The sequence below is a fragment of the Cyprinus carpio genome, chromosome B21, assembly GCF_018340385.1.
Source record: "Cyprinus carpio isolate SPL01 chromosome B21, ASM1834038v1, whole genome shotgun sequence".
NCBI lineage: Eukaryota > Metazoa > Chordata > Actinopteri > Cypriniformes > Cyprinidae > Cyprinus > Cyprinus carpio.
This window is the reverse complement of record NC_056617.1, coordinates 15,861,898-15,889,820: the sequence shown is the minus strand read 5'-3', so window position 1 is coordinate 15,889,820 and position 27,923 is coordinate 15,861,898. Positions and strand designations below refer to the sequence as shown.

The window sequence follows — 27,923 nt, the reverse complement described above, 5'->3', positions numbered from 1 at the left end:
TGATGTCACACGTCATACACAGCTTCAACTGATAATCAATCTGTTTATCATCCAAATAATTCCAAATGAGTTCCGTGATTGAAACCTCTCACCAGTGAACCACCATGATCTACATTTCCTGTCTCGTGGGAAATAAATAATTAGACTGTGACCTGACTACACACAGTACGCAACCTTTGTTTCCAGAGTCTGAGATGAGGATGATCTCATCTCACTCTTCTATTATTCTACAGATCCTGTAGCTGGAGAGATATAAGGGAACAACTGAGGCATGTCCACTGTTTTATTAGGGTGGATCATCTTCATTACCTCAGCATGATGGCATCGACCACTGTGAAATCTAGACAAAGAAGTTTCACTGAAAAGGTGCCACACTGATCTATTACAGTTGATGAAAACGTCACATGTAAAATTATAAAGCAAAGAAATAGCTGATCTCCTGTGGAGTATAGAGTGAAAGAAGCCAAGAATTGAATTAGTGGTTAATGATAAAATCACATTTGTGTTCGCTTAATTGAAAAATTGTGCCATCAAGCGTATACATTTCTCCAATCTGACATCTGCTTTTGATTTCTCTCTAAACATGTTAAATCTTTTTTGTTCCTTTGTCTGTTTTGAGAATACTGTAGAATTGACAATTAAAGACATTAATAAACCAGACACTGCAAAATGGGAACTCTACTGTACATGGGTGTCAAATGCGGTTTATGTGAATACGAACAGAAGCGTTAAGAAAATATAAGAAATGTAATCCAAAGGACAAATAAAACGCTTACAAGATCAAGTAACAAAGAATTGAATTTCCAAGAGAACCATTCAGAGACAGCAGATGGTGCCACTGAGAGCACAATAAATTGGAACATAAAACCTCAAGATATAAAAACAAAAGAAATACACCCAGCTTTCTAAAGCAATGCAAATGGATAAAAATGTCTCGTTTTCTCCCTGAAATGTGGTTATAGCAAAATTCAGCATAAAACTGGTAGAATATCCAGAGGTTGGATTCCACGGCAGAATTCCTACTGGTCATTATGATTCATTTGAGCTGTGAGCCACAGCAAAAAAATTCAAACGAATTCAGAGTAGCATCTGCCAGAATCTACAAGTGCAGCGCATACAGAGAATATCTAGAGAACGAGACTATTTCAGGCATTAATAACGCATTTCTAAAACATAACGCAAGAAATACAAGAGAGTCAGCGTCTTGTCACAGTTAAGTTTTATTCATTCAACATTTCACATTACAAATATTTAAAAATTATGCATATTGTTATAAATAGTTGGCTGCAAACAATTAAATAACATTAGATTTTTCTTTTTGTTTCACTAGCACTTACAGACCAACTCCTAGAATATGGACATTTCGTATAACATAACTTAATTAGAAAGAAAAATACAAAAATAGGAACTTATAAAGTGAAATGACAATAAAAATTAAGGTGATATCTTAAGTAAAAAAATGCTATTAATAAATACAACAACCTTCCCATACACAGTTAAAAACTATTGAAATTTTGCCATTAAGTAACATCGTTAACAGACAGATATTTAAATATTTATTTTCCTTCAGAAAATGTGAACCATATTTTGTGGAGCACAATATAGCAATTAGTAAAAACTAGACACTTTAACATATTAAAAGCTTCACCTCAAAAATATAACAAAAATCTGATCAAAATTATAAAAATTAATTATACATTCCAATTAAAAATATACCAATAAACAGCTAAATACATTGCTGACCTAATAATTACAATGCAATCAATCACAGTAGCTTGAAATAAACAAAATAAGCAAATGAGCACAAAACCTTTAATGTTTTAAAAATAACTTCAATTATTTATATTAGTACAAATAGTTTGATTTCTTTTCTTTTTTACAAACACCAGCATGAAAAGGATTACAATAACAGTAGAAAATGACTGTGAAAAACATATTAACATCTTCTTTAAATGTCGGCAATTAAAAATGGCATTAAAGAATTACATTGCAAAGAGTCTTTATCTGGAAAAAGTTCAAAAAAAGTATTGCACATAACAACTCCGAGTTAACTTGCAACATTTACCACATTCAAGTCTTAAGTTCCCCTTCCTCCAAACGGGTTTTGATTTACTTCAAACAGACAGTGGGGATGAAGTTCTCAAGTCTTTTCAACAGCGTACTAAAGAAGATGCTTTCGTCCTGCACTGCAAATTCATCTAATGACATTTAGAGTACTCTTTTCACGTGTGTGTGTGTGTGTGTGTGTGTGTGTGTGTGTGCGTGCATCCTATCGATACTGGATTATGGGGAAGGCATAGAGAATAACATGGGTAGGGTGCAGGGTGTGGGGTGGCCTTAAACGAAAGGTTTAGAAACATCTGGTGCACAACCACAACAATTAATTTCAATAGCTAATTCATCTTTTTTTTTTCTTTTTTTTTCTCATCATGCATGCTAAGGATTACAATAGGAACTAGTTGGCAGTTCAAGAATATATATTTTCAAATGTTAAAATATCTAAACATCAAACATCCATTCTTGTGATACGAGGATCAGCCTAAACATGAACCAGATTTAGCATTCTCCTTATATTAGAAGTTTATATTCCAGCTATGGAGAGGTTCTCTTTTAGCCATTTTGCGCAATATTAACATGAACGACAACGTGTTCTTACCATGCTGCTGTCAGATCATTTCCGAATCTAGGGTTGCCATTAAAATCTAGTGTACAAGAGCCAAGACCTTAAGCGATATACACTCTTATCTCTCCTCTGCAGATTTGTCGCGTCAACACAAGTGCGTGCTTAGTTGTAAAGATTCCTCAGCACTGAAATGTATAAAAAGCATAATTGAAAATAATATATATTAAATTCACTCAACTTTTTTTTCTCTTAAACTGAAAATTTCCATATATGCAGATCTCTCAGTAACAAAAGTACAAAAGCTACCTTTCACAATGTGAAAAATTGAGGTATTGCAAAAAGGAGGTTTTTTTTCCATTTTGTGAAAAATGTGCCTAAAATGACTGTTGAAAAGAAAAAAACAAGTATTTAGAAAAGTAGTGCATAATAAATGTTTATATGTGCATGACAAAATAATTTAGCTAGAAAACACTGTACCAAAAATCAGCAGGCCATGTATAAAATAATCATCTTTAACAGCAAATTCTTCAAAAAGTGTTTAACTTCGAAAATGTTCAACCGCCACACCCACCAGCTCAAGTGAGGGCGAGAACACCGCCAAGCCGACACGAGGATAAATTTCTCACTAGTGCATCAAGTCTTAATTGATCACTAACTCCCTGACGTTTTTGCGCTAGTCGATTTTAAATGCTGTAAATCTACCGAATTGGATATCCTGATGCCTGGCGTCAACTCCTGACCTTGCGACTCTTTCGGTTGACCTTTGGAAAGCGGGTAGACTTGCGAAAAAGGTTCAGTGGTTTTCACTAGTGTTACTAGGACTTTAACTGCATGCTGATCGATTCAAGGCCAATCTTTGGTTTGCTGGAGCCCATCTGGTCTTTATATTGAACGGGATGAGGACTGGGTCGGGGGCAGAAATAATCAGCCAAAATGAAATCTGCAGGGCAAAAGAAAGGAAACGTTCATGGATTTGCTAGCTACTACACAGCCATCTTTGGTTCCCTAATGTCTGAAAGTAAAACCTCTTGTGTTTCAGGTGAGCGTTGGGGGAAGGGGCCGAGCGAGTGGAGAGATGCATGGACTACCTTCAGTTATGCTTCACACTCAGGCTGCTGCAGGACAGGAGGTACATTGTTCGATCATTCTTCCTCCCTTCTAAGTAGCTTTCACTGCGGTTCTGCTTATACGTACACCTCTTTTCTGGGGGCTGGGGAAAGGCGAGCTAAAGGAGACACATTTTGCGAGTTAAAAATGAAAACGAAGGCTTGCCGCTAACAGCCTGAGAGAACGACGGCTGCTTCTTGCTAAGCTGGGCCAGAAACGAAATCAAGTTCCTTGCATTTGAACCAGCTTGCAGGCAGACTACTGCAACTTTACCAACATACTGTACATTCCCCACTAGGATGCTGAATCTCCAATTCAAATCAGGAAGTGACAGAGCAGATTTTCTCAATGTGCCTTTTGCTGATGTCATTTCCTTTTTCTGTGGTCCTGGGGGAAAGGGTGAGACCAGCTTGATATTTTTTTTTTTTGTTTGTTTTTGTTTTTTTAAATATATATATTCGACTTAAACTAGCAGCTAAGCTTGAGGTATTAGTTTTCTTGCATGTCACAATGGAGAGATCAAATCCAAACAGCTGTTGTGGAATCAGTTGTTGTCATCAAGAAACATTAAAGATTAGCATGGTCTTAAATTACGAAGTATACAAAAAAAAAAAAAAAAAAGAAAGAAACAGCGTCGAGAGAATTCACTTCTGTTCTCAAATCCCAAGCTTTGGTTAACAACTGAGATCTTAGACCACACATCTGCACTCTGGGTAGCAAAGAAATAAGTGCACTCTTCCCGCACCTTTTCTTTTCACGTTTGCTCCTTCGCCTTTCCGATTAAATTAAAATAGGACGTAATACTTCCAATCGCAATGTTAACAAAAAAGCCAATTCTAAAGTCATGCAGATACTTACTGACAAATTATACTAATACTCAATATATTCACATCTCTGTGCACGTGAAAATGAAATATAATGGAGTTATAAAAAAATAGAGAGATGGATTAGACATTTTCATTTCTTCCTGAAACTTTTTTTTTGGATGCACATCCGTTTTTTTTAAATATATTAAATGACAAATTAAAATCATATTTTCTTGTCTGTCTTTTTTAAATTAAACTAAAAAGGAACCAGCAACAGAAAAGTGCATTTATTTAGATGATGTTTTTGCGACTCCTCCTAGCCTTCTCTTTCTCTCTGTCTTCTCCTGGCCTACCAGCTTTAGTTCCAGCGGAAGGAGATGTGGCGAGGTCTGTCGCCGCCTTCCTTGACCAGAGGCTTGTGGAACTCCCGGCCGGCGCGTGAGTGGATGGCCGCCCAGCAGTATTCACAGTAATACTGGAGACAGGTCACGTTAGCGCAGAAGAAAGGAGCGAACTTCCCTCCGCAGCGAGTCCCCTGACATTCATCGCACAGCTGGTCATCCAGGACGTATGGCTTCACTTCCACCTGGGCCGAGAAAGATCAGCAGACTGTTACATGTGTGTTTTTTTGCACTGTGACATTATTTTCATAAGTATGGACAGTTGTCAGTAATTCCTATTATTCACAAAATGAATTGTCATGACAGAAAAAAGTAAAACAGCAAATATCGTAATATTTTAAAATATTAAAGGCAAATTAAATGTGAGTTTTTCCCCCATGAGTCTCTTTTTGTATATACATACATATACATATATATATATATATATATATATATATATATATATATATATACACACACATACATACATACATATATATATATATATATATATATTGTGTTATCTTGCATTTAGAAAAAAAACTAATAAAGATACTGCAATAGAACAAATACTAACACAATGCATACATACTTTACAATCAATCAATCAATAAACAGTTATGAGAACTGGGGAAAAACATTGTCATGAAAATAATACATTATTTTTGACAACATGTATTTGACAGGTTTCATAGGATTTTGCTATTGAGAACCATAACCTGAATATTTTGACCCTATCTTTCTGGTTTTTTAAGAAGTCCTACATTGAAGAAACTCATTTAAATTGTAACAAACTATGCAAAACATGCATTTGTTCATCAGCCAAAAACATGTTGCAATGTCACAACTAGGGTTAGAGCATAGTCCAAAGCTTGTTGGACCAATGCCATTTCATGGAAGGGGAGTGTGCATGTGTATTTTTTGTAGAAGTCAGCACTGACCCGTTTATCGATTTCTCCATGCTGCAGTTGTACAAAACGAGCACTGATAGCAGCAATGTAGCTCTGCTGATTAGAGAAGGCGACCCGCCCTGCTCCCTTGGGGTACTTCAGCTCTGGGTCTGTGTCGATGCCTGCGTAGCACACGCCACCATACAGCCGGTCCATGATCATCGCCAGCTCCACTGTCAGAAAGACAATATATGTCATGCTTAAATGTTTAGAAACATACACACCAGACTGCAGAATTCTTTCTACCTCTTTCATGATCAAATAAAATGGCAACTCCCGATACATTTCTGAAAAGCTACTGTGAAAATAGTTTGTCAAGCTACAAACTATTAACAAGTTACAGTTTTGATACCCTTCTGATCAAGCAGCTATACTAACAAGATGTCAACACAAAGTTGCTTAAAGAGCAGTTCTTCCTAAATATGTCACAACAAAGTTGTGATTACTTAAAGTACCAAAAAAAATATTTTTTGCTAGCAAGGAAGATGGTTGGGGAGCCACTAAAATAGTTGCTGAATGCAATTCCAGTGCAGCTGGATTGACTTGTTCCGGCACAAAATAACCCTGGCTACTCTAAAATCTCACCCAGTCACTAAAAAAAACATACCTGCACGAAGCGGACGTGGCACCCCACCCACAAATATGGTCTTCCTCGGGTCCAGGGGCTGTGATCCATCCATCACAAAGTCACTATCATTAAGATTCCACGGGCGAATCTGAACCTGTTACAAAACCACACATCAACAAAATAAATTAAAAAATAATCCATGACAAATAGCTAGTTTTTTCAGAGTTCAAATCTGCTGACAAATAAAAAAAAGCAGGTCTTCACAGAACAAATAAGGACAAATAATGCTTGATTTGAAAATGCAGCTGTTTAAGACAAAAAAAATAAAAACTGAGGTGCAGTAGTGCAATTCATCCTTACAGGTTTGTCTTTAATGGTGGGGCTGGAAACACATAAGTAGAGTTTTCCATCCTCCTCGATGCAGGCATCGATAAGGGCTTGAACAGAGCTCTCATCTTGAAACAAGAGGAAAGCGTAACCTTTGGAAAAATGAATTTCAGAGTTAGTAAGCAGTAGATTATTTATTTTTTTTTTTTAAATAGACACGATACCAAAACAACTCCTGTCTTTAAACATGATCAGTATCACCAAACTTAAGGGATAGTTCACCCAAAAATATATTTAATGAAACCTCAAAGATTTCTGTGCTATTGAAAGTCCATTCCACCAGAACCTTCAAGCTTCAAAAAGTTCATGAAGACACCACAAAAGTAATCCATATGGAGCGGTTCAATCCTAATGAAGAGACAGAGATTGTTTTATATAGCAAACAAATTAAATTTCGGCTTTTATTCACATATACAATTGATTTACTGGTCGAGCATAATAGAGATAACGTGATGGTGTCTCTTCAGAAGACTTCACAGCTCGATTCATATGGATTACTTTTTAAAAGTAGAACGGACTTCCAATGGAGAAAAATCTCTCAGGTCTCCTTCACTTGTATTTTGAACAAGGTTTAAATGACATGAGGGTGAGTACATGATGACAGAATTGTAATTTTTGGGTGAACTATCCCTTTAATTCAGCACTCAAGCACTCTCATGGTGATCAAACCAGCCTCAACTATAATATTGGAATGTGCAAATTAAGAAAATTACGGTTTAAAATGCCCTTTAAAATGGTCAACTAATCCTCTTAGCTCACCTTTCGGGGGGAAGTAAGACTTGCTCTCTGCTTTGTGAGGCCAGTCCACAAACAGGTGCCCAAAACGGCGAAAACTAGCAGTTATCTCATCTAGGAAAGATAATATTGCAGATAAGAGCTGGTGGCTATTGTGGACACGTATCCAAAGCTAAGAATGAACCTTGAAACCTGTATTTGTTTTTATAAGCAGCAGCGTAGAGGTCACCCTAAACGTGTGCAATACCTTCGTCTATGTCAGGGGGGAGGCCACCCACAAAAACTTTGCGAGAATAGCGCTCCACCCTCTCTCCGTTCTGGTGAGGGAAGCAGTGGGGGGAACCCAGGCCAGGCAGGCTCTGATCGCCTCTCTCCTCGTCTGGGAAGCCATCTTCCATCGGGAACAGGGATGAGTGTCCTGAGGAAATGGGAGAAGGCAGGAATTATTATCTGTGCCTTTCTCAGTGTTTAAACTATATTCCTGCACCACAGAGTAAAATGAATTAGACTGATGGATTATTCTGAGCCCAAGAAATACTAAGACAGACAATTGCATCATCTTGGTTGTGCAATTTCGAAAGCATAGGGATTTCTGAATTATGGCTACTGTGGTCCTGTAATCAAACAAATTATAGCCCACAGTTTTGGCCCAGGTTATTTTCATATTCTACACAGAGTTGTGTTAAAGCATGGATAATTACACTACTGTTCAAATGTTCAGGCTTGGTTAGATTAGGATTAATGGATTTGATGCATTTGATAAAAAAAAGTAAAAGTGTAATAGTGTTAATTTTAAATATGATTACAATTTAAGAAAACTTTTTTATATATATATACACATTTAATGTAATTTCTGTTGTGGCAAAGCTGCAATTTCAGCAACAACTACCTCCAGTCTACAGTGTCACATGATCTTTCAGAACTCATTCTAAAGTGATGATTTTGTGCTCAAAATTACTATTCAATGCTACTTAATGTTTTTGTGAACAATGTGATTCTGTTAAGCATTCTGTGAATAGAATGTTCAAAAGTACAGCATTTGTTTGATACAGAAACATTATGAATGTCTTTACTGTCGCTTTTGATCAATTTAACACATCCTTGCTAAATAAAAGTTTTAACTTAAGGAATCGTATCGACCCCAAACTTCTGATCAGTAGTTTATATTTACTTCATAACTCCTTGTTAAATACACAGAACTACATTAGATTAGATTCCAGGCTAAAATTACATATTATATTAGTTAATTTTGAACATCTAGATACCTAAACTAAAAACTATTTTACCATCTTTAAAATGTCTGTGTGAATGTAGGATGGGATGTTGGTTGGACAAATTTATAATTAAGCAGTAAGCTGCATGTTGCAGACTTTAACGGGGTTTTAGGCACTTTGCTTTGCATTGTACAATTAGGTTATATAAGAGAATATTTTGTAAAATATCTCTTAGTGTAAGTGTTAACGTCCAGCACATGATCATGTAGCTCTGCACTAAAGCTGCAGTAATAACATAGGGCGAGGACTGGAGGATGTAGTATTAGTGCTCTGGCTCAAGCCACTGCAGCAAATTTCCTCCTGACGTGACAGAACACAGGCCTGAGCTGCTTTACAAGACTTTATGTAAGGGAGTTAGTCACAACTGTGGCCTGGATGTATGTGTGCGTGTATGTGTGGATGCCCTGACCACAGAAAAGCCCCAATCAAATTTACTCTTCACCAAAGAAAAAAAAAAAATGTCTGAATACAGTAGGAAAGAACCCCACAATTGATACACAAATGGAAATGAAGGCTGCACGTGTACATGCAAACAATTAACAATGCCCCAAAACATGTCATGCAGATGCTGGATTATTCCACCCATAATTATTTGAAAGTCTTTTTCATCTTTCTCATCTGGATTTGTTAAAAGTTGTCTTTACCTCGTCGCCTCCCATAATTCCTTGCTGCATGTAAAATAAGATGATCACAAGTAAAGTAACACATCCCCAATGAAAATGTGAATTCTCTGACTAAAGTAATTTTACAATTTATAAATGTGTTGAAAAGTATGTGCCATTTCAGAGCTGTATGATTATAATCAAAATCTTTCAGACGGTAGTTAACACATCAATTACCTGAGTTTGTTGGCCAAGTGCTTAAATGGTTAACAATACTAAACTGTGCAACTAAACGGACTAGATTTTCTTGGCTCAGTGACTCAGCGAAGATTGGTGCAATGTATAATTAAGGACACTCTTATTTTAACCTACCTGTCCAAACGTGTCTTAATTCTGAGCCAATTATCAACTGTCTACTCACCAGAAAAAAAAGATACCTAACCAACTATATTTTCAAAATATATAATTTTCACTACTGTAATGATAGAAAGTGAGTATTATCATGTGTGATAGCATTTTCTGATCTAAACGTCAAGTGAAACCATTCAAGCTATCCGTTTCATTTAATTAAATATCTTTTTGTAAAAACACGTTGAAGATAAATACAGCTGTTTATTAATATACATGTTATATTGGTGCATGAAAAAAAGAAGATAATATTTAAACAATACTCAACCTTTAGTTTCATAAAATAGCATGGAAAATATTTTTATTTACATTTTACTTTGTGCATTAAAGAATTTATGGCTATCTAGCTACAATTTCATCTCATTCAGAAAATATTTTTATATATAAATATATTTAGCTAGCCCTATTTGAGTAAGTGAAAATGATTTGAAACAAGCTATGAAAACAGGGCCAGTTTTAATTTCATCACCGTTTGACACCGTTTTGGGATTTGTACATGTATCCTCATGAACCATTTGTATTCCAACCTAAAAAGAGGATTTTTTTCTTTTTTTTCTTTTTTTTTTGCACAACAGTACAAGATCATGCATTGATATAATGATATATAACTATACATTACCTACATTTAACTACATCCTATATTTGTCTCATTTTTATACATTTATTAATATTTGCATTACCCCATGTTTCAAATGCACTTAAAGAGAACATTACAGCTAAAAGGAACCATTGAGACAAATCCCCCAAAGTTATTTCAACACACAGCTTGGGCCTGTCCAGACACCAGAACATTAAACCAATTAAATGCATGTGCGTACCATTTATGGGCAAGGGGCTGTCTCCTCCTGTATGGGTGAATCCGAGGCGACCCGAGAGAGGAGGATATAAATCAGCTGGACGTTTGGAATGACATACAGCACATTTGAATCCACACGTGGCAAGATTATGCAGCCACTTGAATGTACACTGTAGGTTTAGGTTTCCAGTTGACAAATTACAGAATAACTCAATAAAAGTGATTGTTAAGAAGCCAAAAAAGTATTAATTACATCACTCATACTTTTTGGATGACAACCCACTACACGTCAGAATCACAATACTCTCCTGGATGCAGATCACTTTCATTCTCATGCTCAACTCAGCCTCATTCTGCTTCTACTAGAAGAATGAGAGGAAACATCAAGTTCAACCAGCACGGCTGTGGTTGTGGTGTTAACATGGCTCTGGCAGCCCCCTCCCCTTCTAGTGTTCGCTCTGAGAGCAGTCTGGTGGCCAGGGCCAGCACACCATTTTGTTGCTTTAGCGAGAACAGAGAGCTCTTTTACAAGCAAAGGACAATGCTGGAAGCTATTCAAAGCAACTTGTACACTGGACTACTTCTCTTCCCCGTCTCTTGTTTGGTCATCTCTGCCACACTGGGGTGGTGTCTGCAGGGTCGCCCTTCTGGTGGTCAAATTATGCTCTGCTAGAGAGAAGCTGACCCTGAGGGTTGTTCTAATTTGGTTATTATGTAAATGGGGTTTCAGCTTTGATTCAAGAAACTATCCAACCATTTTGGGGTTGCATTAATCATGGTTTAAATGTGTGGAAATCAAAGGCTACGTTTACACAACAATGTAGTCAAAAACGGAAAAGTTTTCACATATACATGACAAAGTTTTCAAAATGATTCATATTTACACATATCCATGAAAACGGCCAAAAACGCTGTATTACGTATGCCAGGCCAGTAGTTGGTGCTGTCACCTCGTTAGTAAACAATACCTGTAGGGAAGTGACAATTATATGTTGTATATGATGCTTCTCCACTGTTGGTTGTTATATTAAAAAAAGTGAAAGTGACGTGAAATACGGCCAAGTATGGTGACCCATACTCAGAATTCTTGCTCTGCATTTAACCCATCCAAGTGCACACAGCAGTGAACACACACACACACCCCTTGAACACACACCCGGAGCAGTGGGCAGCCATTTATGCTGCGGGGCCCGGGGAGCAGTTGGGGGTCCGGTGCCTTGTTCAAGGGCACCTCAGTCATGGTATTGCCGGCCCGAGACTCAAACCCACAACCTTAGGGTTAGGAGTCAAACTCTCTAACCATTAGGCCACGACTTCCCCTTGGTGAAGTAAATCCACACTTTGCTGAAGAAGTGTTAGCATGTACTCCGCCATTGCTGTGTATGTTTGTTCATGCTTGTCTTTAAAATCGACACGTACTGCGCATTATACATACCTAACACATACTATGCACGCACATGACATCATCGTTTTCAAAGTTTCCCGTATTGAGTGTTTACACAGAAATGATAACAGTGGAGTTTTCAAAAACTTGCACTCTGAAACCGGTTTTCAAAAATATGCACTTTCAGTCCCCAAAACACCGTTGTCATATAAATGAACAGACAAAACACATAAAAAGCTTCCCGTTTTTGGCTGAAAACTTTGTCGTGTAACTGGCCCCTAAGACCAGGAATGTTAATTAAAATAGAAAACAGGGTCCATTTTGATTGCATGGTTGATTGCACCTTATTGCAGGTGTTCTTATTACCATTTATGACAAAAAATAAACAAACAAACAAAATGGAAGAGTTTCCACTGAAACACATTGATTTGAGCCACAGATTATACATTTGAGACCGCTCGCATAGTGAAATTCAACAGTCTCACAAAACCAGGCTGATGTGTTTGTAAAGACTGGTGTAGCTTCAGAGTTAGTGCTGCGGAAGGAGCTCTGGTTAAGCTCTGCTGCACAGACACAGCTATTTGTAGGTCAACACAGAGCTTTATCTCTCTTCTTGCTCTGTTTGTGTGTGTGTGTACGTGGGTGTGCAATGATTCAGTGCTAATGGGCAGCTTTTTACAGCTGCTCACTCTCACACCAAAAATTTAACACCACATCTAATGTTAAAGAAATCTACAAAAGCATGCAAGAAAACAAAGGGTGTAAAATTCCACTGGAGAGTGCAAAGTAAAAAGACTGCAAAGACAAAAAGAAAATGTTTTAATGTCTGTTTACTTTTTTTTTTCCCAATATAACTCTGTTCTGCTCAATTGGGAAATAACAGGCGGCCATAGCCAGCAGCAGTGACCATAAAAAAAGATTAAATCTACTGTCTGCTCCAGAACATGCTCTAATAAACGCTTGGAATAACGTCATGGGCTCATTGTCGTTTGTATGCATTTAGAACTGCTATCAAAGGTCAGGCCTCCAGGACTGTGCCTTACGATCAGTTGTCAGCTGCCTCAAAACTAGAATATAAAAGTGATGCAATAACCAACCAACTTTCAAGAAAATGGGACACCGGTCACAGAACAGGAGCTGCATCAAATCAGCAAACTCATGATGGTACTAGAAGCTATTTCTACAGAACATATTACTGCATTCAAAAATGTGAATTGCAGGGCAGTGAGGGTCTCTAGCCTTTACCGGTTTTTGTTTTTTTTTGTTTTGTTTTTTTAAGTTTAACTATAACTTGAGCAATACAAACACAAAACGAGCCACAAATGCAACGGTCAAACGTAATTATTTAGCACGTTTACATAAAACACCAACTGAAAAGCAGTGCAGTAAAATAAAAAAAATCATGTTCTGTGTGAATAACCCCTTACTGGAGTACAAGCCAGCTACAGCTTTCATTTGATTACAGAGAGAGCAACGTGAGCGGCCGCATGAATCTAACTGCTGATGGGACAAAGGTTTTTGGCCATCAGTATGGTACTTTAACACACAATCTCCTTTGGTGGACTTTTATCTTACCTTTCAGAGTGTCTTGCTCAGCCCTCATGATGTCAATCAAAGAGTTCTCCAGAGAATGCATGTTGAAGCCATCGAATGAACGGGGACGATCCTGTGAGGAGAGAAAAGGAGGATGGTATCAAGAAAAAACAACTATGATGGCATTTCTCATATCCCTCAGCTCTGCGGGAGTATCCCTTTCATCTAGAATAGAGTTCAAGCTGTTGTGCTTTTGTTCCTCTCAAAAACTATATCCTGTTGAAAGGAAGTCACAAATGAAAGGCTCAACAGAGGCTCTAGACCAAAATATAAATCCAATTTGGTGCTCGCTACTGACTTGACCTCTAGATCATGAGGCTAATGTCTAATGTGACAAGTCTAATGTTTGACATGATTTATAAACACAAAGGTTGAAAAACTGACAGAGAAAGCACAACGGCTTACACTTGCAATGCAGATTTAACTTGACAATGACGTAACCCAACAATACAAACCCAGAGGTACCAATGACCAACAAATAAAATGAACTCAAACCACGTTCAAGACTTTTTAAAAAGGCTGAAATCCCATATTTAACAAAGAGATAAAGCCTGAATTTAATATTTGCATGACAAATTGCTTATACAAACCTGAAAACCACAGCTTTAAGGCACAATATGTAAGTTTTCACCGCTAGAGGGCATGCATTCAAAACAAACAAAGAAACAAAGACATAGTTTGATGACGCTGTGACTGAGTGTGGAATCATGGGAGCTGTGGTCTTCATCCCCACAGCCGACGCAATCTGCAATCATTGGCAGGTGACACAATGACACTATAGACATGGTCCGTGTCACTAGTTAAAATAGCTTATATCTCTGGATTGAAACGTTCTTCGAAACATTTGGGATAATGTAAGTACACAAGTCAGCAAAATATATAACACTGTTCTAGTAGTTTTTGTATATTTTAATAAAAAAATCTTACATATTGTGCCTTTAAACAATATTTTTACACAGATACAAAAATTAAATAGTCTGCATATATGCATTTGCCATTAGCCAAAAGGACTTTCAGTGTGTGTGATCCCGGGAAAACAAATTCATGGTTTTGGCAATACTAAAGTCAAGCTATACCAGATAATCTAGTACTGGATTATTTGGAGAAAAAATATGTATTCAAGACTGCAAACAATAGCTGCTGGAAGAACAAGGCCAATAAAATGATAAAGAGCGTTCATACTTTAAATGGATTAGGTTATTGTGTTTGTACAGCTCAAAACTCGTCATTCTATTGTCCACCAAAAGCAAACAATAACAGAATCTTGGTCTTCCTGTTTTTTGAAGGTCAGTAAGACATGCTATGCAAGTACGTCAACACAGACGCAAATGTTTGGCCAAAGCATTACAAGACTGCAATCCTATTGTGCATACTTGTGCGCTCTTGCGTTACCATGACGGTAACAAACCTCAGCACTTAAAGGCACTACAGTATATGTAAGTTTTCGCCACTAGAGGTTGCATTTTCAAAACAATAACAAAGGCAAAGCTTGATGACGCTATAAAGGAGGATGTTCACAGATGAGGTAATGGATTATTTTTATTACCTGTACCTTTCACAGTTATTCAAACAGCGAATAAATTATACAGAGAACGTAAGCAAATAACATTTACATTGTCAAAGAACATTATGACTTAATTCTAGTGCGAGTTTAAGCACTACCCTTAAAAAAACCCTCTTATAATCAGTTAAGCTGTCTACACAGTTTTATGAATGAATCTCTTACATCATACGTACATCTGCACTTTGTTGTTTAGAACTGAATAACTGAATTCAGTCAACGAGCACGTGTTCTGAACAAAAACTGATCTGAACGCCTCTGATTGGACATTGCATTCATAAGCTCTGTAGACTCGTATGTGATTGGTTGTAATGCACAACACTGTAAAAACGCATAAAAAAAATCATGGCCCAACATAGAACAGATCTATTTTTAATGCAGTGGTCAACACTTTTCATTTTATTCGTGACAACCATAATGTATGTAGTTTAACTGTACAGCACCATTTGTGTCCGTGTGTTGCCATACTTTCTACCAGAGATAGTCTTACTATAGGAAGATGAGACGTTCTGTATTACTTACTATTGGAGAAAGCGTAACGGCTAACTTGGATCACGTGTCCCTAATAACCAATCACATTACAGCCTTGACATCACTGAATTTCAGTCAGAGTTGTGCGACACTCAATTGTCGTTTACGGATACCATAGGAATGAATGAGAAGTGTCGTAAGCTGAATCCCACCTGTCGCAAAAAGTCAGTGACTTTTCTTATAAAATGGCTTTTTTTTCATGGTAAACTCTAGTTGTTTGTATCAATAAATTGGGTTAAATTGAAAATACAGTGGTTAAAATTTTTTTTAAAAAAATCTAGTGCTCTGTTTTAAAAAGGTTATAAAAAATGTCAATAATTATTGATACCAAATGATATGAAACATTATATCGTTGATAAATTTTCCAGCTATATCGCCCAGCACTAGTTGAAGATTAGCAGATAGGCTGTCGATTCATTAAATGATAGCCCGCTTAATCTTAACTCTTTATTCAAAACTATTGTTAATGGAATTAACATCAAATATGCCACCTTTTTGAATGTTTTTAATAAAAGGCCTCCCAAGGAATAATACAGCCACACAGTTAGAGAAGTAACTTGCTCTCTGCTACATACATGATGCAGCTGGGTCCATCTGGCTATTTATATAAATAACTAATGTGGTGTACCTGAGCTCCAACATAACGCATCTTCCATATGAACTGGATGGTGCCGTGATTAACAGTACAATCTGCTCGTGCTCAGTCACGATCTGGCATCTGCTGGGATCTTCAGAGCACCACTCATCCCCCTCAGCTTAGAGAGGCAGTGTGCTCATGCAGGGCACTTATGCCACAGCACAGGGCTGGCTCGCTTATTCAGAACATGAGTGCGGGCCAAAGGCTGTCTTCAGAATTACTGCACAGTACACTCTGCTGAGAGCCCTTTGATGAAGAACCAACTCCACAAGGAACTGAAGCCATCATTGACAAAACCGAACGAGCTGCATTCTATACACCACGTCTTATTAAAAAGGTGTTAATGAGCATTTCCCGCTTCCTTAACACGAGAGCTATTTCGGGTTTAACTATAATTAGACTGTGTGCAGGGCTTGCTGACTCAAAGGCCTTTACACACCAGGGGCATGTTTTCAGGTCATCATAGTTCAAGCGATATGGAAAAAGTCTGCTGTGAGCTTTTCAGAACGGGACCTTGATGGAACACCCTGATGTGAGTGATTAAGTGTGGCATGTTTCGGGTGTTTCAGGAACGACATTAATCTGAAATGTCATGGCTAAACTAATGAAAAGGGGGACGGGAGGGAGAATGGGAGGCAGAGGCTTGACATTGTGTTTTCTGTCGCAGCACAAGGTATTTCAAAACCTTCCACATCAAATCACTCTAAAGCCTATTAATCCAGCCTTTCCACCCAGTTGGGGAGGCAGGGGGTATGGAAACTTTCCACAGGGGAGCGCAACTAACTCTGCTGATAAAGTAATTAAAGTGTAGAAAGAGCTCTCGTTCAGATAGATGGCATAAAATAACTACGGCTGTCATGGTTTTGCCTCTATCGTAGACCTTTTCTCATTGGAGAACTATCAATATGACAGAATAACATTGAAAAGGTAGGTGGTTTCCAAATGAAGGAATTGAAGGGTCTATCTATCTCCAGACAGCACGGAATTCAAGATACCTAAGATAAGCGTATCTATTTGAAACTGAGTCCACAACAAAATGCAATAAGCAAATGGAGGGAAGGCAGCTAGTGTGAATTTCTTTTCGCATTACTGTGGTAATATTACAGCACTGTGCCAATACAAAGAAAAAAACACAACCTCAGATCTCAAAATTGTAGGTTAATAAAAACAGCAACCTAAACAAAGAACTTAACACAAGCGTAATTACTTGTACCAAAAATTTGTTTTAATATACATCATGTAACCTATTTCAACACAACATATGCATTACTACTATCTGGCTGATCAAATTTGCCAATGTATGCCAATAGCATATGCCAATTTATGCTTAAATTTAAAAATGTCCGTAACAAAGGATAATTCATCTATAACAATGATGTTATTTTCTCAGCTTTGTTTCAAAACCAATATGACTGCAAAATTAAATGTCATACTGGTTACATACAGCGACCAGGGAATATAACACAATGTACATTTATCGACTTTGTTACAGTTCTTAGATTTATAGTGTCCATCCCTACTTTTATTGTACGGAAAAGAGCATCTTGCACATACTGCAAAACATCTCTATTGTAAAATCGTCAAATTCGAACCCAGTGGTCAAAGGCAACCATGTTGCGCAAGTTTACATAGAAAAACAAAGGAAAAGCAACGCAGTGAAATGCAAAAACACGTTCTAGTTGATAATTTTCATATTCTAAAGTCTAACACCAAAAACCATTTTTACAGTACAGAGGTACTATTAGAGGTAGTTTAATGCACTGTGGGGTGAATGTCTGTGCTGAGGCAGCCTGAAGCCTACGCAATCATAGGAGAATTTAAAGACGATTAGAGAGGGTTAAGATGATGGCTAGAATTTACAAAGCAAAAGACTTGACTGAACGAGAGCATAGTTTAAAAAAAAAAAGTGTGAGAATGATTTGCATGCAGTGCAAAATGAAAAATGTAAAGTGTCATATTGGGCAACTGCGCAGTCAAATCCTTGGCTAGCCCTATGTTCTTTACGATAAAGCCGAGCAACAGATAGTCTGAGCCTCAGATGTCACGCCCACGGACCGCTGAACGGCTGATGCATATGAAACACAAAAGTGGAAACACTTCAGAAGTTTCGAAAGTCATCATCGGATTGGTTAAATTATACAGGATTTCCGGGAGACCTGTGTGTCGCGTTTTTTAATCTTCTGCCTGGAAACAAAGATAGTGTGGTGTCAAACCCCCTCACGAAAGAAGAAAGCCGGTGTGTTTACAACTGTGACAACGAGCACTTATCAAGATCAACTAAACACTGGATATACAAAAGAATCTGAAATGTTTAAAGTCCGCGGCATAGAATCTTCAAATTACATCCGAGAGTTTTACACACTTTTCTGTTATTGTGGGACATTTCCACGCCCCGAAACGTGACGCTGAAAGAAACAAGCTGTGATTGGTTGTTTGACATGTCGGTTGAAACGGCCTCATTGGCAGGCCTTGGTCAATGAAAGCTGCCATGGATTCCAGACCTTCAGCCGTCAGTCTGAAGGTCTGGCTATGTGAGACTAAGCAACAGATGACTATCTGCCGTGGGCACCTGCGCCCCGTGACAAAAGCCAAACAAAAGCTGGCCTTGAAAATTAAACAAACAGCTTTAAATTGTCTCCATGTCAGCTTGATCACTAATTGAGCCTTGGGCATATAACAGCCCAGTTGGGTTAAAAAAAAAAAAAAAAAAAAAAAAAGACACTTCCCAACAGCCATATTTGTTTTTCTGTTTTCTTTACAGTGTCTTCAATAATTTAACCTTGTCATGAAAACCATCATGAATTGTGTGTCCCATTTCTCATTTTCTCTCTGAGCAACTGCTTAATTACACATCTCGGCAGCGCCTGTTCATGTGTGAGTCTGTCAATGTGTGTGTGTGTATATATGCGTGTCCTGCCCCCCACTCCGGAGACAGCCATTGCTTTCACACCAAACATCAGATATTCTTGGCTGAGAGTACACAGAGCCTGTGGAAACTTCCAGCGACATGATGCAGTGCTGGGAATCACATCACGTATTCAACCAGCTGGAGCAAATAGCTGCGAATAAGAGCTGCCTGTTCTCAGCGGTGGAAGCCACAGGTTCCAAGCGCTATCAAATACCTTTAGTTTGTTGGTTTTACAAAGAACAGAACACATCTAGATCACAAAACTGCAGGTTGACCCAAGTTCCTATACCAGATGATGATCTCTGTGCACAAACGACTTGATAAGAGGATCTGGGAAGCACCTGTTCACTGGAATCAAGCTGAAAGGGAGATACACTGACACAAATGAGGGCTGATGGCCCACAGAACTCACAATGCTTACTATAACGCTGCATTTAAAGCTAACAGACTATTTTTAGCAATTAAATTACAGCAAGTACCAACAAATATTTGACTCTTCTAAAAAACAAAAAGGAGAACAATAGAAATGTAATTGCATTGTGACAAAACCTTGAGAGGCAACCGTGTATTCAAGTCATGTCAGAAAGATTGTGTTTATGAGTTAACAGGATTATCTTACGTTTCTGAGTTGGGGTGTGTCAGTTAAAAAATATGGCAGACACAATGGATATAGTTTCTCTACTGACACTAAATTTGTTGGAATTAAATTTTTATTATTATTAGTGCCGTCAAATGATTGCATCCAAAATAAAAGCTTTTGTTTACATAATGTGTGTGTACTGTGTATATTTATTATGTATATATAAATATGCACACATACAGTATATATTTTGAAAATATTTACATGTATATATTTATATTATTTATATTACAGATAAATATATTTAACATATAAATGTATAAAATACATAAACGTTTTTCTTAAATATATACATGTATGTGTCTATTTATATAGACATAATAAATATACACAGCACAGACACACATATTATGTAAACAAAAACTTTTATTTTGGATGCGATAATTCACGATTAATCATTTGACAGCACTAATTATTATTATTATTATTATTATTTATAATAAAACAAGGCAAGTTACAACAAGTGCAATATCCCATATTATGTTATGAAGATACAGGGCTCCCAAAATTTCAAAATCCCTGGTAGCCCTTAGGGCAGGCATTCTTAAGGTTTTGGTAGCCCAAAACAAATTTAACGAGCCCGAATGAAAAAAGACATCAGCTGAACTTTACTGTGGATAAATCAGCATGATCAGCAAAAATTAGTAGCATATCGGGATGTAACAATTCAATAAATTTACGATGCAATAAAATTCACAATACAGATTACACCAAACAATTTTCTTACAATTTATTTAGATATTTATTTTTTTACAAAATGAGATTTAAGACAAATTATAAACGAAAAGGTGTAAAACTGAAATGTTAAATAATAAAACTAACTTGAAATTTTAAGTAAAAGAAATCTCTTCATATAAACAAAAGCTTTGTCTGTGCTCTATTTGTGCTCTATGAGGCAACCATTTGAGTTGCTATCCATAAAAGATGCAAAATACATGTTATTTGGATAGTATAATTTAAATATTTGAGGCAAAAACAGAATGGTCTGATTTTAGCTTTGTGAATGAGAGGCAAATGTCACTCTCTGACAGCAGGTGGCACTAATGGAACAGCAGGTATTTAAAGGCTGCTGCCCCTTTAAGACCGAATGCGGATTATATAATAATGCACAGGATATTTCTTTCTCCACTGTATACGTTAACTTAAGACATAACCGACTGTGTTTACAAGAATACTTGCAGAGACAATTATTTTGAGATAATTTTGTGTGTATGTGTACATTCAGAAGCAAGTATACGCGAAAGAGGAATCAATTCTGTGTATACGCATTGTCTGAAACATGGTTCTCTGTGCGCGCTTTGAATGAGCGCACATGAACGGTTTAAAATGCTTGAATGTTTAAATCTGCAAGACTTAGAAACAAGTGCAAATGGTCAACTACGATCCGTTTCACCCCTATAAGCGAGTCAACAACGCAAATCAAGTTAGGAATTTTACATCACTATTCAAGATAGCCAGTCGGGCAGGGCAGTGATACATTTTGGTAGCCTGACTGCTAGCGATTTTGTGAGCCTTGAGATATTAAAGATCTTCACCTTCATAAATTCTATTTATTTATTTACGTAGGGTTTAAAATCTTGCTTTGTTTTTTAGTTTTTTTGGGAAATGGTCTTTGGTCTTCTTTACACCTAAAATACAAAAAGCATTGTTCCTGTCCAAGTATAAAATTTACAATATAGTGACAATATTGTGACAGCTATGATGACCACATCTGGTCACCAAAAAATGAATCCGCAAAATTTACAGTTAAAAAAAAAAAAAAGGCAGTGGCTTGTGCTGTATAATATACAATAGCAACATTTTAGGTTTCACGGGACTGAACTTAAATTTACAGTTAAAAAAAAATTATATTTCATTAACTGGTATAATGTTACTATTAAATTCTGCTACTCTGTATTTTATACTGATAACCACCATAACAAAACACGTAAAAGATACACGATGAATTGGAGTTCATCACAAGTATCCACAAGCTGCAATATATAGTAAAATACAGAAGGTGCACACAAATCCAAAACACCATCATGGTAACACATGCCACTTAGATGCATTAAATTAAAGAATATAAGATTGATAACAAAAACTAATAAGAAACACTTGTTTAAACAAAATATCACAGAGGAAATTATGAGAATATTAGTGTACATTTGTTTACTGTAAATTATAAGACTAGAATATTATTATAAGATTATTATAAGATGACTCTGTACATTTAACAGTAGGTTACTAATAATGTCTTGTTAGTAGGGCTGGGCGATATATCGCATGCGATTGTCACGCGCATTTCGTCAGTAAAGCCGGTTCCCTGATTACCGCTAAATCGCCATCACCTGCTTTCAAATGGAGCGGCATTTAATAGACAGAGCCGTAGATCACTGACAAGCTACGCAATATCGCGTTCATTATCGAAGGCGATTCATCTGCGATAATGAACCCGATATTGCGTAGCTTGTCAGTGATCTATGGCTTTACTGACGAAATGCGTGTGACAATTGCATGCGATATATCGCCCAGCCCTACATGTTAGATTGAGTTTTTTTTTTTTTACTGTATATGGGAAGGGAATCTGTCATTAAACAATTAAAAGCGTATTATAGTATTGTTATTATCACTATAGTGTAGGGCTTGGTGATATGGCCAATAAAATTATCACAATTTTTTTTTTATTATAAATGTCAAATCTTTATTTCTTTCAAGTTTAAAGCCACATTTTTGCTCCAAAGTAAAAGCTGTAGAAACCAGACGATTAATTTTCCTTAAAAATAAATAAATGTGTAAATAGAAAAATGTATTTCTTAGTTTCTGCATGCTCTAATGAGTGATATTGTTTCATTCCACTTTTGGCGCATAAACATTATACCGAACATGTATTATGAACCTATATTATGAAACTCCTCATATCGGTGTATCGGGGAAAATTATATCGCAATAATTATTGTTATCGAATTATCGGCCAGCCCTACTATAGTGTTATACTGTTAAATATATATATATTTTTTTTTTTGACAGTGACTGAAGTATCCATAGCACCTTTTGGAAAACAAATGTATCTTTCTTCTTATTATTTTTTTTTTTATTAATAAATTTGGTTTTAATGGACAGGGAAGTCTAAAGACAAGAGTGACAAGAAGAGAGGTGAACAGGATCTCTGACAGGGTCTACTGTATATTTTTATTCTATATTACACTCAATTTGCTTAATAAAATTATGTTTTTAAAAAAATAAATAAATATTATCACTAAATTGTGTCCTTACTAATTCAATTATGTTGTTAGAAAATAATGCACTCCACTGTGTGTCATGCCAAACAACACCCTTTAGCCGTGATTACATTCATAATATAGCATGGCCCAATACCTTATTGGTAAGCACAAAACCGTTTTTTTCTAATCAAGAAAAAAAAAAACAATAATAAACTGCCAAAGTATCTAGGACTCTATGGCCTATCTTTTCACCATCACACCCCACCCCTCCATCACAGTACACAGACACACGCTCTAAACAAACAGGAGCAGTTCTAGTACAGCATATAAACACTTACGAGTACGTCATGCTGCTGTAGTGTAAATTAATTGAACAGTTTTTTTTTTATATGTATTGTATACCACTTTAACAAATCTGAAGATTCCATTAATCTATCTAATCTAGCTCCAGTTAAGTATGACAAGGCCAAACGTATACTACCAGAAATAAAACAGGTTGGCTGACATTTTAAAACCTATGATTAATGCAATGGCTTATGTAAATGTAATCAAATGGGTCAAAAAGACAATGTCTACATTACAAATATTCGCTTTGTAAGATTAGCATCAAACCATCCCAGACAGCGTCATGGTAGGCAACTGTCAGCTCCTAAAATCCCACAGAGCTGTTTGGAAAACAAAACAGGCAGGGCAAAGTTAGTCATCCAAGCGTCTGGCACATGTTGCTTTGGGCCCAACTCAAGCAGAATTTGTCACAATGTGCCATGAGAGAGCAGAAACAGGCAAATTAAAGCTATGCAAATGTACAAAACAATGATCCACATGTTACAGGGCTCACACTGACAGTGACTGCAGCATCAAAGCAACCGGGAATCATTCATTTCGATGTAAACTGCCAGTTTCTGATGACAAAAGCCAAAAGATACTGCTGACAACGTGAGAAAGAGGAGTTGAGCTTAAAAGCAAATGAGCAGCGACACATTGGGGCGACTACCAATGGGAGTGCACAGAGACATACAACACCTTTTTATATAAAGAGCAGAGTGGGGACGGTAGTGCATGATCTAGTTATATGCATTAAATAGTTGTAATTAAACTGATAGGTTTAAAGACTTTTAAAGTTTTATTTAAATTAGATTCAACTATTATCTTCACAGTTTTATTAACCATATAATTAATATTCTTTAACAAAGATTAAAAATAGCCTTTGATAAAGCTCTGAGAAGATTTTGGAACACCTAAAGCCTGTTCACACCAAGAACAAGATCTATAAACATAACAACGATTATATTAGCATCCAAATCAATGGTCTGTATATTATAAAGCACTGCAGTTTTGTCGCCTGCTGCTTTAAATGCTCAAGCTCTTTAAAGTCGGGTGGATTCTGATTGGCTGTCAATGATTTTTTCATTCATTAGCTGAAAAAATAAAATAAAATTCTTAAAGTGATTTCAAATGCACTGTTCCTCATTATTGTTACAGCTGTAGTGTGGATTTCCATGTTCTCGTAAAGGTGTAGTCAAATTCACAATTACAATTTTGCGTACGAAATCCAGTCATTCTGAAAGGAATATGCGGAAAAGTTTTGCACGATGGCGAAAGATTTCTCCATGTTGCCTATCCCAAGACTTCCCCAATTATTACACAGCTCCAGGGATTGTGTGTGAACTACGTGTTATACTCGTGCATTTTTTATCCTCACTCACAGTTGGATCAAGCACAGTGCATCGTGGGTGTTGAAGTTTTCTTACCTTTTTGGCAAAAGACAACACCACAGCCCTTTTTCTCTAGTCATTCAGCACCGCAAAAAAAATAAATAAATAAATCCAACACATCTTTCTATCGCATATATGGCCCAGTTTCTTGCTAGTGGTGAATTACACCTTTACTTTATAGTTATAATTATCATCCCTGGTGTGAGCGGACCTCTATAGACCTGGCCAACATTGGTTATTCACTGCTTTTTGTTAACTATTTTTGAGGCAGATCATTGTGCCAATATAATATACACACCTGGAAAGGGAAGATGTTCTCGCTCCTGCTGTCATCCATCCAGGACTTCGGGTTGAATCCGGGGCTGGTGCGGGAGTACTTCTGCTGGGGCATGTGGTTGTTGGGGAAGGTCTTCTTCAGCGGTGAGATAGAGTTGAGAGGCGTCATGCCGCCATTCAAGCCACGGCGGTACTCGCGGCCCTGGGAGCCACCCCAACCGCTGTAACCCCCACCTGGGCTCCACGAAGTGGAAGAAGGAGAGGGCGAGGGGCTCTGGTAGCTGCCCCAGGGTGAGGGAGGCTTGCTCAGGTTGTTGGAGAGATGCGGCAGCTGGCCGAAGGGGGCGCTGCGATGGGGAAACGGCGGCGGGTGGGGACTGGCCGGAGAACGACGATGCTGCTGGTGCTGGCTGTGAGGGTGCTGGAAGTGGGGGTGAGGTGGGTGGTGCTGGGAGATGGGACCGATCTGAGGGGAGAAGTTCCCCCCGAAGCCTGGGCTGACGTGGTGGGAGAAATTCTGGAACAGCAGAGGGCCGTTGTTGGCCGAGGCGGCCGGGTTGAAGAAGCTGATGTCCTCGTTGATGATGGTGGAGGGGGTGGCGGGGATAGCAGCCGACCAGTTGTTGAAGCTGGTCAGGGAGGAGGAGGTGCTGGACTGGGCAGCTGTGCCTAGTCCCGAGGGCTCCTGATAGTCAAAGGGCGTCAGCGCGGGGGACTCCAAACACAGCTTCTCCTTACCGTTGGTCCCTTCGGACGACCCGCTCTCCACTTTACTCTCTTCGGCACGAGCCTTTTCCAGCTCGGAGATGATGGCGCTCTCCTGGTGTCCGGGGGAGAGCTGCTGCTTCTCTTGGGTCTCCTGCAGCTCCTGCTGCTGGGCTTTGGGCTTCTCGGAGCCCAGAATTTCATCTTGCATGTTGCTGTGAGCGCCGGCCGCCGGGAACAGCCAGGTCGAACCGCTGCTGCTACCATTTCCAGCAGGGGTGCTGTTTATGAAAGCGGCGGGGCTGGCGGTGGTATTCTGGTGGTGGTGTGGCGCTTGCAGGTGGGGGTGGATTCGTACTGGGAAAGCAGACTTGTTGCCAGTGTTGTTCTGCACTAAGACTCCAAACCCGTAATCCCCCATTTATGTTCTCCAGTTCAACCTGGCTCCGACACAGTTATTCTTGCTTCCTAAGCCATGAAAAAAAGAACGCATATCCATGGTTAAAATGCTCCATGACGCAGTTGCACAATATAATTCATGACACACTGGAAACGCTGAGGACACCCTTTGGTGAGAGACTATGTGGCACTACGCCACCAGACGTCACAAACACTGACAGGACAGATAACTGTGATCAACACCGCCAGGAAATGTATGATATGACACGTTAATGTTGTCAAGTATTGTACCATAATAGCCACAACACAAGTTATAAAGATATTTCAGCCTCTAATTATAGATTCGTGACGACTATTCAGCTAGCAGCTAACAGGCTACCGGCTTAATCAACAGGAACTGCTAAAAGGCTTCACATCAACCGAAAGGCCGACTCGATCGTGTTTTTTTCTGACGCAGGAAAAAAATACAATAAGATAGCTTACTCGATAAAGTACCGCTGCTGTTATAATTTAAATATCATCTAAAGGGAAAAAATCCTTAGTATTCCCTTTCCTTTCCAACGAACGAATGCTCGAGCTGAAAAATGATGACGTCTTCTGCTCTCGCGCTACAATACTCACAATACTGCACGATTTAACACATACAAAAGCACAAATACACATCTAATATTAGGGAGTTGTGGTAAATACGTTCAGAAAAATCAATAAATACATTTACTTTTCACCTTAGTGGCTGATCCGAGCGATGACTGAGAGGACAGACACTCGTTCCAGATATTATCACAACGCTGAAGCTCGAATAAACTGGTGATCTGATACTATGAAGCTGGGCTCTTTAATCCGACAGGAGTGTCTATTTTTTTCTCCGTTCCTCGTCTTGACGTGTCCTGCCTTCTCAATGACACAGCCCTGTCTCGCTTTAGCCAGCTGCTAACCTTTAAATCACTTGCTTAGACGATTCTACGTCATTGACTTCAAAATAAAAAGACTAGTTTAGTTACTGGTGAACTGCAATGCGTTCATGCGTCCTTTTCATTGTTTAAATTGCGTTTCTCTGTCTTTGTTTCTTGGTGTTTTTTTTTTCACCAGCGCACTGCTGCTCCCTTCGCTGCGCTGCCGCTGCTGTCCTTCTCCTCTCCACGGCACAATCTACTGAAGCTAAATGACAAGGAGACCCAGTCCACACACACTTCCGGCTAAAGCTCCGCCTCCGCCGCGTCAGACCACGCCCACGGGAACCTCACAAGCAATCTGTTCCTCCCACGCTGGTGGAAGACACGGGCTTTAATTGGTCAGAGCGCACGGTGTCCCCGCCCACTTTTTCCTAATTTGGAAGCAATTCATAAATATGTGTCTCCCCTTTAAGGTCATTTGAGTAACGAGGTTCCGCCTTTACCCTTTACATCTTGAAATCTCCTCCCTGTAAGGTCAACAAGGCTTTAAAATATTCAGCATCATCTATCTATCTATCTATCTATCTATCTATCTATCTATCTATCTATCTATCTATCTATCTATCTATCTATCTATCTTCTAGATATTATTATTAGATGTTATTTTATATACGATCATTATAGCCTATTATTTTTCATACTTTTATTATTTTATAGTTTTTATGTTGAAAAATAGTGTAAGCACGATTAATGTTGAAAGTGGAGGTCTCAGTGGGATATATATGCAGCGCCACAAAATGCTATGCAACATGTTTATATGTATATACCCTCCTGAGATCTCT

At 38.1% G+C, this 27,923-nt stretch overlaps 1 protein-coding gene across 4 annotated transcripts; it reads right to left on the bottom strand.

Moving 5' to 3' along the window:
* Positions 1-1,202: 1,202 nt before the first annotated feature.
* On the bottom strand, positions 1,203-27,422 carry LOC109057020 (cytoplasmic polyadenylation element-binding protein 4-like). Of its 4 annotated transcripts, none has more exons than XM_042747799.1 (11): positions 26,907-27,422; positions 25,107-26,257; positions 13,596-13,686; positions 10,659-10,709; positions 9,475-9,498; positions 7,804-7,974; positions 7,581-7,670; positions 6,795-6,913; positions 6,474-6,588; positions 5,858-6,039; positions 1,203-5,122 (listed from the first exon to the last, which is right to left on the bottom strand). In XM_042747799.1, the coding sequence occupies exons 2-11, from the start codon at positions 26,208-26,210 to the stop codon at positions 4,895-4,897; spliced, it is 2,175 nt and encodes a 724-aa protein (XP_042603733.1). In that variant the 5' UTR covers positions 26,211-26,257; positions 26,907-27,422; the 3' UTR covers positions 1,203-4,894. The 4 variants fall into 4 exon arrangements, with proteins under 4 accessions (XP_042603733.1, XP_042603732.1, XP_042603734.1 ...); XM_042747798.1 differs by having other exon boundaries at positions 26,914-27,416; XM_042747800.1 differs by lacking the exon at positions 9,475-9,498 and having other exon boundaries at positions 26,914-27,415.
* Positions 27,423-27,923: the final 501 nt, after the last annotated feature.

Coding starts and splice junctions, on each gene's coding strand:
- LOC109057020 (XM_042747799.1), bottom strand. CDS start 26,210: ATGGGGGATTACGGGTTTGGAGTCTTAGTGCAGAACAACACTGGCAAC. Junction 13,687..25,106: donor AGAACATCTTCCCTTTCCAG/GTGTGTATATTA, acceptor CTCTCCTCACAG/GATCGTCCCCGTTCATTCGA. Junction 6,589..6,794: donor CCACCATTAAAGACAAACCT/GTAAGGATGAAT, acceptor GTTTTGTAACAG/GTTCAGATTCGCCCGTGGAA.